At 41.0% G+C, this 14,284-nt stretch overlaps 1 protein-coding gene across 2 annotated transcripts; it reads right to left on the bottom strand.

The window, feature by feature from the left end:
* Positions 1–553: 553 nt before the first annotated feature.
* Positions 554–14,263, bottom strand: AP1AR (adaptor related protein complex 1 associated regulatory protein). 2 transcript variants are annotated; one of them, XM_042026843.1, is made up of 10 exons: positions 14,008–14,262; positions 10,578–10,626; positions 9,410–9,436; positions 8,938–8,963; positions 8,432–8,528; positions 7,637–7,735; positions 5,763–5,824; positions 4,776–4,849; positions 3,864–3,992; positions 554–2,955 (listed from the first exon to the last, which is right to left on the bottom strand). In XM_042026843.1, exons 1-10 carry the CDS (start codon positions 14,082–14,084, stop codon positions 2,690–2,692), a joined length of 906 nt encoding a protein of 301 aa, XP_041882777.1. In that variant the 5' UTR covers positions 14,085–14,262; the 3' UTR covers positions 554–2,689. The 2 variants fall into 2 exon arrangements, with proteins under 2 accessions (XP_041882777.1, XP_041882778.1); XM_042026844.1 differs by lacking the exon at positions 7,637–7,735 and having other exon boundaries at positions 14,008–14,263.
* Positions 14,264–14,284: the final 21 nt, after the last annotated feature.

Genomic DNA, 14,284 nt, shown 5'->3' on the forward strand with positions numbered 1-14,284 from the left:
TGCATTTCAGCATTAATCATTCCAAGAAAACCATAATTATAACTATGGGGAGGAAGAGCTGAGATTGAGGCAACCAACCACAAGCGAGAAAGCCATGGGAGAGGCAGTGAAACTCAAACACAGGCTTATTGTAGGATTTGTCTATTCATCTCATCCTTGACAAAATTACTTTGTTGCCATGTTTTCCACTCTTGGAAGTAGGCTGTGGTTTCCAAACAGCAATCATTTCTACACCTGTATTTACCTGAGGTAAGAGTCAACCACCGAAAATACACATTAAAAAATGAATCATCTCCTACCACGACATTGATCTGACCAGCAGAAGTTAATTTACACAAGGAAAGTTATTTTACCTTTGAAGGGTGAGGGTACAGCTTCTCATTTCCAGCAAGAGAAGGGCTCCATGCTCCAAATTCCTCAGGTGTTCTGTTATTGCAGCTTGTTTGGAGCTTCCCTTCCAAAGCAGCAGGTCTCCAGAATGGACACTGTGGCATTCAGCTCGGCTCTGACATGGCTGCCACAAACCCAGCAACAGATGCAACACTGCCAAATGTAAGACTTGCTGAAAATTTTAATGACTTTTCAATTTGTACAGATATGCATTCTACAGTACTCTTGAATTGTTTCACATGAGCTGTTTATAGAATCTCTCGATTTCTCAAAATATCCACAAATATGGAGCACCACTTCAAAGTCACTCGGCGTGGTGCACTGAGTGCTGCAAATGATATTATTAACCATGGCTACAGAACATGCCCATCACAGAAAAAGCTGAAGTCAGCCTCCTTTTTCCTAAGTGCTTGTTCATCCTAAGGGCAGGACTATCAGCTAATTGACTTCCTCAAGGCATGGTCAGGACAAGGTCACCTCATGTTCACTGGCCAGGAAAAGCAGTGACCAGTGCAGGGGAGGTGACAGTCTCAGCAGGTAAAAAACATGTTATTTACATGGTGAGGAAGTTGCCTTCCTTGCCATAGGAATATATTGTACAAAGAAGTGTCCAGGAGAAGTCACACAGCAGTAGCTTAGGCCAAACCCAAAATATACATTTGATGTGTACAGATCTTTAAAGCTCATTACAAGTATTGCAAACATAAATAATGGCATTGAAATATTTTCAGTGACACAGCTACAATTGAAATTAAGAGATGGAATGTTACCAACAGGATTTATCCGTTCTCTCAGGTTACTTGTACGTATTTAATCTCAGTGTGCAGTACTTTTGTTCCTTACCCACACTGTAATAACCCAAATATTCCGAATAGTTTCAGATGATCTGAACCAGCGACACAGCTTTCACCAACAAATTCGGTTCTGGTGATGACAGCACAGGTTCATCACTTATCACAACTTGTTCCTTTTACTCCAAAATAAAATTAAACCCCGTTGTACTTTTTTCCACAGAAAAACGAGACAGCCACACAAAATAGTGGCAGAATAGAATGGCTTTACTTTGAAACTTTGGGGAAAGCTTGAGATCTGCAAGTATTTTGCAGGTTCTCTTTTGTTAAAAATTAAGATTTATATGGAATACTGGGGGAGACCACACAGCACAGGACAGCAGTGGTGCAGTCACTGAACACCTCCTTGGATTTCAGCCCGTATTAGCAGGATTAACCATCCACTTTAGAGGCACAGGAAAGACAGAGCACTTAAACACAGTTAAAACATGAATTTTTCTTCTTTCTTTTCAAAATGCAGATACAGAAATTCTTTAGGTTCTTGTTCTTCCCACCCCAGCAGCAGAGCCATCATCCCTCCCCCAGTTTGCTCACTGGATGTTGCTTTCCCGTAACTGTTCTGGTCCAGTGGAATGATAAATTTTCCACAACTGAAGAATTTTAAGGACCACGTAGCAACAGATGTTGGTCTGTTCAGGGGGGCTGGGAATACAAGACTTTGGTCCTCCCAGTTCTCCACTGGTTAAAATTTCCATTTTATTGACACACAGAGAATCTATTTTATTTTATTTTTGTTTTTCTATCTAGCACACACTTACTAAGTCTGGCATATTATACAAGACAGTATCTCACCTAACCTGATGAGTTTTACTATGTTCATTGAGGTTAACCGTGCTTAGCATAAAGTAATTAAAAAAATAAAGTAAATGGAAAAAGGACAACACAAGGCTAGGAAGACTTTAAGCTAGACAGGGGAAAATCTGCAATTTACCATGTGTCAAATTTGTTTTGCAGCTCTTACTTTTGCACCCTCTAAACAGCTGAAGAGCAAGTCAAAAAGCACAGACTGGAAATAAAAATATTTTATAATTCTTTTCCTATATTCAAGTATTAAATAAATTATAGAAGACTGTTTCTGAGATAAATATTAGGCCAACGATGAATTTTAAAACAAAATCAATAGAAACATCATCCAGAAGAAAAGGCGAGTTAAAATATCTTAGATAAGTCAAGCTACGAAGCTTCAATTAGTGCAGATAATTTTATATTAAATCCAGATATCCAGAAATATACACAATAGAATCATCCCAGTTTTCACAAAAGTGGAGAAGGTAGCTGATAAAATTGCACTTAGTTCTGAATTCCTTCGGACAGCAAGCCATTCCCATTCCTTGCCGATCCGTGTAGAAGAAGAAGGGAAGCGGGTTACAAAAGAGCAAATTGGCTTTGTACATTCCATTTCCCTTTCCAGCATTTGGTCACAAGCAGGGGCCGTGCAGATAGCGTCACTATCTGTCCTGGTGGTCGCAATCCGACAGCCTCACATCCGAGGCCGACAGCTCCAGCACGGGATTGACGAAGCCGGCGTACTCGGAATTGCCGTTATCATCCACCTCGGCGCTGACAAAGTCATTCTCCCACTCGAGCCCGTTGGAATCGTCAGAGGCCGAGGCTGGGTGGCTCCCTGTCTTCCTGCTGTTGAATTTCAGCGCTGCCCGGAGGATGTCCTCCTCCGTCTTGGAGCGCTCCCTCATTGGGATCATCCTGTTCATGCCTGGCATTGTAAGACACATTTATGAGAAACACATCGTCGTGAGTTTTCATCAAACTTCTATGTTTCTGCTAAAGAAGAAACAAAGCTAAAATGTGGAGAGATACTGGATTCAGTGGTCTAGGAAAGGTCTTCAGTTTGTCTGGAAAGGGGTATTTAATTCCACACAAAATAAGGCAAAATACGGTTCTGAAAACTGCCCGAAGACACCCAAGATTTTACTGATTTTGTCAGTAATTGCAAACTGTCTTGTGAAAAGAAAAAAAAAACAGCTATGGATTGGCTAAAAGAAACAAACCCTTGCTTATTTTTGGTGAGCTTTTCAATAGTCAAGGTCTCCAAATTTTATAAGAGCTTTGCAGATTTAGTAAATAAAAGAAAATATTGGTAACAATGAGGAAATACAGAAAATATCTGTAACAGCAGCAATGAGGATAGCTGGGATACTCCCTGGAATGCAGATCTAAGTTCCCAGTGAATGTTACAGTAAAAGTAATAAGGGTTTTTTCCCAAAATACTTAAGTCAGACTCCTGACTAACTTCCACATTTGAAAAGGAAGAACAAGCTTTTCCTTCTCCTCCTGGCTCACGAGAGGGCAGCATTTCTTTACCATTACTTTTGTCAGGAGTTTACAAGTCAATTCCACAAAATGCAGGGAAAGGCATTTACTGGAGCATCCAAATAAATGAATTCATTTATTAGGGCTATCTCCACATTTATCAAAATAAGGAATTTTCTCGGTAAAAATAACTTACAGTTTAATCCTTACAAACTTGTCAGAAATTCCATCAGAAATAAGTTTTAAATCACCTTCCCTTTTGAAAACGACAAATTTACAGCAAACATAGCTTAAACTGTCAACATCTTTAAGTTGTAAGTTCTGGATGAAGCTGAAATGCAGGATAAATACCTTCTTCATCTTCCCACTCTAAATCTAAGGAGGTGCTGTCGTCGTTCCCACTCACTGATTTGGTTTTGGTCATCAAGTCACAACTGCTCTCCGTGTTGGGCGTCAGTACTGTGGCATCAGATGAAAGTCCTATTTAAAAGAAACCCATAATGTGTTTTTAATTCATAAGTGTACTTGAATTTCAGGTTTAACATGCAAAAGTAAAATTTTATAAGTAAGCTTTCATCGTGCTTTGTGGCCCTTTAAACCTCAGGAATGTTGGAAAAGGCACGTCATCATTTCAAAGAGTCATCAGTAGCTTATTAATAGTCAGTATCACTAAGACATTGCCTAATTAGAACTAAAAAGGAATTTAATCAGCTGTAAGCTGAGCTTGTGTGAAGACATGTAAAAAAAACCAAACCCAAATCAACCCTTTCCTCCCCAAAAAAGGAATCTACTCGCAGTACTTCCTGAAACACAGCCATCAGTCCTCCACTTTAATGGTTATCACGTACTGTCACCAAAACTTAACAGATAAAAGCTTCTAAAATTGTTTTCCTCTAAACTGTTAGTGCAATTTTTAAGTACAGGCAGCCAAATTCCCTCTTGCACTTCATTAGGAAAAAAACCTAACCTTTAATGTGATTCTAATTATTTTGCCAAGGGATGATTAAGAAAAGCTATAAACACACATCTGCATCTTCAGTGCAGGGTCTGGTTTTACAAGAAAAGTTCACCACTATCTTTTATCTATCAGATGAAAAAACAATCAGATCTTTCCATTACAGATATACGTGTACACATTTTATATTTGTGTGTGTAAATATAAAACTATAAATAATCTGTGTTTATCTAGAAAAAGAAGCAGTACTCTGTGCTCCTCAGAGTCCCTTAACATTTAAAGACATGCATAAGGAAAGGCAGGCTTACTGCTACTTCGGAAAGCTTCATACTGGAATTTTGTGTTCCTTAGGAAAGGATCGAGATCTTCCTCTGCCACAGAGCTGCAAGAACAAGGCACAATTTTTTAGCTTTACAAACCTCCAAGGATGCCATCAAAAACATGTTAATGCACATGCCCCCCAGCTCTGTGCTACAAAGCACATACAGGCTGAACCAAATTCTTTAGAAAATTATCTGCAAAATGCCTTTCTGTTCCTATTCATCACATCCTCTCCCAGTCTGTGTTTCTGCTCAGTTTTTATTGGTATTTTCAGTAAAAAAATTAATTAACTTTGGTCTCAAAACAACTCTTCCCCTCTCTTCATCACTTTAGATAAAATCTCCTTAATTTTCAATTCATTTTTTTAAAGTAATGTATTCAAACCCTGCTCCTGCAGTCCTTTGTTTTTAAAATCTGGCTAGATCCTGCTCAGTTTTCACAGCTCCTATTCTAACTGCTTCCATAGCAAAATTCCTCCTGTCCCTCTTATATTCCATGCAAGAGTTTTTTCTAAACATAAACACCATTCCACTCTAAATTTCTCCACTTTTTTTTTTAGCTTCTTTTTCCCACCACCACCACTGAACACAGAAGGTGGGAATGAAGAGACTTCAGCTATGAATACATAAAATATTTAATAAATAAAAATAATTAAGAATATTAATGAAGAAACAGACTCTATAAACCATTTAAATAGTGTGTTTCTATTGGGTTTTTCAAACAGGGTTCTGAACAATACAAGCATTTTTATATTAGCTGAGATTTTACATATAAGCACCTTTTTAAAATAAACCACTGGATTTTGCGTGTGTGTAAATACATATTAGTGGCTGGAAGTAGCATTGTATGCAGTGGTCTAATTACTCCAGTGATAACCAGAATGAATCCAAAATACCCCCTAACTTTCCAGATGAGGAACAGGAGTACAAACAGTCAAGGCTCTCGATCAGCATGAGTAGAATTTGGTCTCTTACCTCTGGAACTCTCCATTATTAACAGCGTGTGCTCTCTGCGTTATCCTGTGCTGCCTACGTTGCTATCAAGAGAAGTGAATTGTTGAAAAAGCTGAATACTCAAAACAGAGCTCTCAACACTTAATCCTATTTTATGCACCCCCAAAAACACCCCATCGGTTTTTAGAAACATGTGGACACCACCTCAGTCGTGACTGCACCTGTCTTGTCTCCTGTCTCCTTAAAGTATTTTCAGTGCACAACTAACACCTGGGTGATGTTTGATTTCTTTTGTTCCGTGCCCAGGAACAGCCACCCTGCCATTTAAAAGATAAATATTTCCTACAAATCCTTTCATCCCTGTGCAAAGCAGTACTGCCATCTCCTCTGGCTGTCTCCATCAGCACTAAGTGCTTCATCTATATTAATAACAGCTTTGCTGCCTTGCAGGGCCAAAAGTATTAATAACCCTGCTAATGTCAACTTCAACTTCATCTGAGAATTGCTCTTTGCCTTGGGTGTGGGGAGGTAACTGCATTGGATCTAGTGTTTTTCATTCCCAAGATGATGGTGGGTTTGTTTTTTGGCACATTTTACGTCTTGGATATTTAAACAATAATGGGGAGTGCAGAAAAAGTAGAAATCTAATCACTGTGGTGATTAGAGGGGAAAAGACTTAAGAATGCAGAGAGAAAGAGACAGAAATTTGGCACAACACAGTCAACAAATCTGTCAAAATCAATTACTGATACATGCAATGATTTTCTTTTAGGATTCCTATACCCACATAATATCCAATTTAGATTATCTCCTCGTTCTGCCAGGTCACATCCCAATATCCAGCACTGCCAGTTCCAGGACACACACATATATTAAAATTCCCCGCTGTTACAGACCCTGACATTTAGTAGGGCAACATCAGCAAGCCAAATGAGCTTTAAAGGAGGCCATACTTCCAAGGAAAAAGCCATTTTCCCATTTGTGCCCACAAACAGCAGAGAGATGAGTGATGCATCCAAAAATAGCTTCCAGTTTATCTAGAAGGGCTAAGTGCTTGATGCATATCTGGACAAAAATGCTTCCTTAAAATCCTTTTAATCCTTAGGAGTTTTGAGGAGGGTGTTCGTGCAGGAGATAAGTGGTACTAATTTTACATGAAGAGGAACTTAAATCTCTATAATCCATTCTATCTTAGGTCCTGACAAAAAAAGTGCATATTAGAAACACTGCAAGACAAGAAAAATAGCATTTCTTGCATAGAACTTCTACAAAAACCAGTTAATGCCATTAAAAAAAGTCTACTTTAGCTGGCTTTATATAGACCAAAAGTGGTAAGGAAAAAAAGGCAAAAAGGTCAGAAAGAATTAACCCTCCCACACCAAATGGCAAGGGGAGAGAAAGAGAAACATGAAATGAGAGCTATACTTAGTGACAGAAAAATCAGATGAGAACTCTAAAGCAGGGTCAACACAAACCACAAAGATAAGGAGCAATACTGTGCACAAATATATAAAGTACATTTTACAAGTCTGTATGATGTCACAACGTGTGCTTAGTTTCAGGGGGTTTTTTACCCAAAACCCATCCCACATCATTTTACACTTAAGATCAGTAACTTCTACATATTATATAAGAAGAGTGTTAGGCTAATTATAGATTAAAATTATAACTCATTCAAAATCTATACTCGTCGACAGAAGCTGTTTCAAACAATTATGGTGATTTTCAGCTGTTCCAACCAGCTGTACTTTCAGGTCTTGCACTTCTTTCTCTACTGTACAAGCCAAAGCCATTTCCTCGTTAGGTTTCCTGAGATGGAAAGGATATTGGGGAAGTCTGCATACATGGGAACAGGACAGAGGCTCTCATATATATTGGGGTCTTTTTCCCCTCACCTCCAAGAGCTTTTTCTGCTTTGCTGCCCTGGCTGCTTCACGTTGTGCAGCATATAAAGCCTCCTCTTCTAGTCTTAACTTCTCCTCTTGTAAGGCTAACTGTATATGAACAAAACAGTAATGGTTAACAAAAGCAGAACCTATCTATCTTCCTATCAATAAAGCCGTCAGTGCAAGAAAACAAAAGAAAAGCAGCTAGAAAATCAAAATAAACCAAAATCGACTACAGCTAAAGCATTAACTGAATTTAACAGCTTCCCTCCCCCCCGACCAAACAGCCCCAGAAATTTAGGTAGCTATTAAATAAACATTTATTATTAGTGAATTGCTGTAATGCTTTTTCTATTTTATTATAAACTGCACAGTGAAAGATTTAAAGATTTTCAGTTCCGTAATTCATTGGCACTTGATTAAAGTTCATTCAAGTTCTACATTGCATTCCACATCATATTCCATTAACTGCTGCATCACTAAAACAGAACAACAAATTATGTGGTTTTTTTCCTTAGGAAAAGTTGTGGAGAAAACTGAGCACCAGAAAAGTTGAATCAAGAATATTCCCCATTTGGTCTTGCATTAAAGAAAGGGTCAAATTTAAGAGATCCTGGTCAGAGACCCAGCCTATTCATTCCATTTTTCAGCTCAGAGGCAGAAGGAATCTTGTAGACTAAAAGATACTAACTGATGAACAGAATCCAATTGTTTTGTTTATATGAGTGGAATCTCTTGGTGTCCATGGCCGATCCTAACATTTTTGGAAGAAAAACTATCCCTAGTGTCACTGTAACCACTTACCTCTGACTGAAGCTTCAGATCAACGACCCTCTGCTTTTCAGCAATGGCGTCGTAGTGTCTGTCTTTCAGGTCTGCAATTTCTTCTTCAGTCAGAGGTCTGGGAGCACGGGAGAAACACAGAAAAGCTCCATCTATTATTCATGCCTGACAACCCTCATTTGCACTTGAACATATCCATGTGGTTTTTCCTGGCCGGTCCTTTAACGAAGATCCAGCAGGCTGTGCTTGTGGCCTGTTCCTCCTGGAAGTTCCAGTTCACTCCGGACAATGCTGTCTCTCCTTACTCTCACAACATAAATTATTTATATCTTTATAGAAATCGTATTTTCAAAACCATCTTTGCTAACAGAACTACTGGAATAGAACCATTACCATCACTGCAGTCTAAATCTCACTTTTTCTTCCTTAGTTGTTTTTGTCCCTTGTTTTTCCCCTTACTTCATTTTGTTTAATATTCACAGTGGTGGAGCAGAGGGAAGGAGAGGTCCTCAGTCTCAAAGTCTTACCTGTGACTGCTTCCTGGGCTTTCCCCCTGTTAAAATAAATAAAAAAGAAAAGTCTGATTTTTGTAGACAGAGCACTTCCAAAACCTTCCTTAGCAAAGCAGCCCAGGTCCATTTATGTTCTCAGACTGAGGGCACTTGCTGAGTCTTATGCAAGAGTTATACCAGGAGCAAATTCTCCTTTAAGTCTTCCCAAACACAGTTTTTCCCCCCACCTCTTCTCTTCTTTCTTCCCAAAGTCCATAGTGCCCCCTTCCTTAATGGGTTATTTCCCATACTCCCCAAAACCAATCTCTTCTCTTAGATCTTTGTCCAAAGTCCAAAATTCATATTCCTAGTACAAAGAAAACTGAAAGTAAATAAAACCCCGTGATTTAAGTCTACAACTCAGCTTAAAGTAGGAGGAAGATTCAGATCTTGGAACCATTTTTACAGATTGCATGAGCAGGTTTCACACGGTGCCCCCGGTACTCACCTCATCACTTTCCACCAGGTTCTCAAACTGCAGAGAAAAAGAAATAAATCATTTTTACAATTCATTGTAACAAGTCACTAAAGGCATGCAGCAAATATGATTGTGTATTTTATGTGTCTTGTAAAAACACTACTCCAATTCTAACAGCGGGACTATACCAGTATTTATGAAAGCCCCTACTTTCAGAGGAATTTCATTTTTAGAGCTGGGCCTATCTTCTTACCAGTGTTTCTTGTCTTAAACATTACATTTTCCTAAAAGGAGAAGAGTCCAAATTAAAAAACAAGCATTCTGAGCTGCACAAACTCGTCCAGCAGAAGTTCAACTGTCCCATTTAAAAAAAAAAAAAAGAAAAAGGCAAATAGAAGTTCTCTGTACTGTTTTCAGTATAGTAATCTCAAATCTAGTCCATCCATCAGACACAGACACAGAGGTCAGTACCTACAGCAAGACTCCTCACTGACCTAAGAGTTTGGGAGGAGAACAACACCTCCTTTTCCCTGTCATATTTCTGTGGCAGGAACACTCTCTCAAAACGGGAAGTTCCGCACCAAAAGAGATTTCCCCCACCGTACCCATCTGAGCCCTTTCTCCACGGCCGAAGCATTAATTACAATAATTAATGTTATCCTCAGTAATGGGGGCAATCTGGCTGGTCTAGGACTTCCAGAGCACAGGAACACTCAGGGAAAGGAAACCAGGTTATTCCTGGTCAACCTTACACTACCCTTGGCAAAAAGGGCTTATATCTGGAGGCTGGGAAGGGACCTCTGTAGTGAACAAAGTCGACTACAAATGCAACAAACTATAAGGTAACCCCATCAGAGTCTTTTTGTACAACCTGATTTGTGATGCTGCAATCAAGAACTGAATACTCTGCACTTACACAAGCAGCAAAATCCCAAGACAGCAGAGAGGAGATGGAACAAGCAGCCTGTGGAATGCTCTGTTGATGAGCATCAGAACACCACAGATACTCCTTTCCAAATGGTACATCAACTTTTGAGGTGCAGTAAGAACCACTCTCTTTCCACCCAGTGCAGCAACAATTTGGGCTGGAATATCCCAGAATGTTTCAGTGTTCATAAACTGCAAAAAGTGTTAAAGGCCTTGCTAGGATTCAGCTTTTCCCACTTTTCCTTAAATTGCTAAAAATGTAAGCACTCACCTCTATAGTGAAGTGTTCTCCTGTTGAACATGTTCTAAAATACTTGGATCTGGAAAAATAAGTTTACAGTTAGACTACAGAAGAATCTTCAGTACACAGCAGAAAGTAAATGAGCCCGAGAATTTAAAATAGATTTTAAAATAAGTTAAATATAAAATAATGACAAAGTCTTCACATATTAAACACATTGACTTATTAACGTGGGCTCTGCATCGCTACTGCAGCAGGAAGAGGCAAAAGCATGTAAACATCTTCTGCAGAACTGGGGAAAAAACTAAAACCCTTGTGAGATGAAATCATTTGTCAGGACGCTGGACTTGACATTGACAGAGTATTAGCATGTTCTACAATCCCTTTAATACATTTTTCCTGGAAAAAACATTGTTTCAGGCAATTCCTGAAAATGCTCTCGCTCATCATGCTTTCCTAGCATCTCCTACATCATCAGTGTTAAACAATACATTTTATTTTAATGGCTTGGCACACCTAGAAGGCTGAGCCTCAGAGAAAAACATCCACTGAGAGATCAAGGCAATACTTTTAAACTACAAAAATAAAAAAAATACAAGCTCTAATTTTATACAGGCAATTGGTTTCTTCCTTGATTCTTTAATCAGAACTCTTCCTGTTTTATTTTAATGCTTTTATAGAGGACAGTTGGCCCTGTCCTTTACAAAACCCAACACAGTATTAAGTTACCTGAATACATTTTTACCTAGCCAAGGAGGCTTGGCCACCGTCCAGAAGAGCATTCTAATGTAAACACTCTTCAGTACAACATCCTTTTCATCGAACTGTTTCAAAAACCAGGGTTTCCAGTTGCAGGTGCTGACTGGTACAAGGAATAAACCCAGGGCCTCAGGGATTTCTATACTTGCACAAAAGAACGTTCAGCACTTGCAACCAACACCTACTTTGACAATAATAAAAGCAACGCACCAGCCAAAGCCTGAATTATTTTAACCGTATCGTATTTCATCTCCATCCCATTTTTCCTTGGAAGCCAGTTTAGGGAACGTCTCCCCTGGCAACTTGGTGCACTACCCACTGGTTCCTTGTTGCACAACCTTTCCTGCCACTAAAGAGCCGTTTCCAGAGGATTCACTGCTGTGAAACCAGAGAGGAAAGGCCACCTGAATTTATGCACTACATGACAAGGATAATTGGGACATGTGGCATGAACACTTAGAGCAATTTCACTGCTACCCTTCTCTGTAATTTGGTGTATAGGAGCCAATACCATTAAGAATCTCATTTAACAACACTGTCACAGGAAATTGTTCCAGGACTATCTATGCTGTTAACAGACGCGTCATTCCGGTTTGCAGCACCAGGCTTCAGGTAAATTATTTCCAACTTCTCAGACACTTGAGCTGCAGTCAGCTTCGCTGCAAGACTTGGACAATGAACTAAATGCAGTGCAAGCTCCCTAAGTGTAATCACGAACAGCCCAACAGCAATGACACCTCTAAGAAGGAAGAGCTGCTCTTTCAGCTGCTTGCCAAACAGGGACTCAGTCTCAGAAAACCTAATTCTGTGCCAGAGTCTGAGCCCATAAACCCCAGAACTACAGAAGTTTGAGGTCATTAGGGATGCAAACAGAAGATCCATCAGCTTCACCCCTATACAAAACTTCAAGTGAAGTATCAGCGACCTATGAAAATGTTTACACCTTTTATTAGTCTCCTTTAAGCTCTACTGTTCCATTATTTTCTAAGACTTGAGAATCTTTTTGGTTGGATAGCTTCTAGGGAAAACAATTCAGCTGACAGGTCACAGGACCTATGGAGACAATCAGATTAATCTTCCAAGATCTGAAGCTATTAAAGAGACTAGCTTTTCATACATTTATATACATACATACTCCATCCATATATACATTAAGCACAATTCCAAGAAAAGGCAACTTATAATCTTGCAGGATATTACAACACTTATTAAAAACTCTATACTTAGTTGTTTAATTAGGAGTTTATTCCTTGCAGTCAAATCTTGGAGCATCTAAAAATGATGAGGCTGGAGTGGGGGGAGGATCTGAGTGATTGAAATAATAAAGTTGATAAGCTATGTTTTTACATTATGGTGTTCCAGAAATAGCCAAATGTGGACAATGTGGTATCAATCTAACTTACAAACTTTGTAGTAAGACACACTTTACAGTTTTGGTTTTAATACAATTCCCTGCACAGTGGAAGGAGAATAACCTCAGTGGCTCAACGCTCTGATACTGCTCTGTAAACTACCACCACCACCACACCTGGAAAACAAACCTGATCTGAAACACAGGCCAGCAGCTCTCTGTACATTTTATATGTCTAAGACTTTCACTGTGGGTTGTGCAACACCCGAACAATTAGACAATGTAACAGCAGGCAATAAGATTTATTTCCCTGGTAAGGACAGCCTGGTACAGGACTAACACATGCAGGGACTGTCACTACCCTGCCTGCTATAGAAAGGGTATTGGCCTGTGAAAGGAGACTCAGCAAAACACACGTGCAGGAAGAACCTTTCAAGTACTGCCTGGTGTTCTCGAAGCACAACAAGCTGATGCTTCAGTGCCAGTTGTCAAGGCATTGGAGGTGTTCTCATCCCCTCTGGTGGAGTACTAAAAATACAAGCAGGTATCCTCTGCGTGCACTGCCCTGGTTTTTCACCCGTGTCTCTGAGAAGCAGCTTGTCTGGAAGGCCTTTCAGAAGGTGAGACTTGCCTGCCAGAGCTGATGTGAAGTAAGAGGCCACGAGCTTGCGTCATGTAAATGCTTGGCATATCTGTTGAGAAAAATTTCTATCCTAATACATCAAAAACAAGTGATTTGTAGGTATCCAATATTGGTCAGCACATGAAAAAACCCCAAGCATTTCCTGTTTGCACAGTGCTCTTCCATGAATTGGTTGTTGCAGAATGAAACAGGTTGTTACACGTTTCCAAGAGATAAGAATTCGTCTGAACCACTCTGCAATAGATATGAGTTCATCTGAACCATTCTGCTCCTGATTTTTCCCAACAGCGTCTCAGCCTCTGACTCACAGAGAAGACGAGATCACATTGCAGAAAACCGGGTGTTTTTCCATCTTTCGCACAAGCACGGCCGCCTGCACGGGTTTTGGCAAGTGACCTGAAAAACCTCTCTAAGCATCTCCTGCCGGGAAAACACCGGCGCCGGCAGGGGTGAGGAGCCGGTGACCCTGGAAGTGCATCAGCCGCGACCGCACAAACCGCGCGGAGCCCGGCGGGCTCCCGGCGGCTCCATCCGCCCGGGATGCTGGGGCTCCCGAAGGGAACGGGCCAGGGCCACCGGGCGCACCCAGACCCGCATCCCCTCCCCACCCTGTCACCCCCTCGTGCCCCACGGGGAAGGCGGAGCCGGCGGCCCCGGCACCTCCCCGCCCCGGGGAGGGGAAAGGGGCAGCCGCGGCTCCTGCTCACCCTCCGCCGCGCTGGATCCGGCCGGGATCCCTCCGGAAGAACAGCCCGCAGCACCACTGCGCCCAGCAGTTCCCCATCGCATCCTGGTGGGAACAGCTCCTCCTCCCTCCCGGCGGGCTCAGGCCGCCCCGGCCGTCGGGAGGGGCGGCCGCGGACCCCCGGGAACAAAGGGCCGGCACAGCCTCATGGCTGCGCAGGGGCGGGCGATGCTCGCCCCGAACGCCGGCACCGCCCCTGGCACCGGCATCATCGGCGACATCAGCCCGCCCCTTGCCGG

Source organism: Corvus kubaryi, unplaced genomic scaffold (assembly GCF_017639235.1).
Source record: "Corvus kubaryi isolate FWS band 111438036 unplaced genomic scaffold, C.kubaryi_AGA036_p1.0 37292, whole genome shotgun sequence".
In the NCBI taxonomy this organism is placed as follows: domain Eukaryota; kingdom Metazoa; phylum Chordata; class Aves; order Passeriformes; family Corvidae; genus Corvus; species Corvus kubaryi.

Bases quoted from the DNA above. Each gene is read 5' to 3' on its own strand.
- AP1AR (XM_042026843.1), bottom strand. From the start codon at position 14,084: ATGGGGAACTGCTGGGCGCAGTGGTGCTGCGGGCTGTTCTTCCGGAGG. The intron at 9,437-10,577 runs GTGAGTGCTTAC...TTTTCTCTGCAG, and splicing joins GAGAACACTTCACTATAGAG to TTTGAGAACCTGGTGGAAAG. The intron at 4,850-5,762 runs GTAAGAGACCAA...TTGTTCTTGCAG, and splicing joins AATAATGGAGAGTTCCAGAG to CTCTGTGGCAGAGGAAGATC.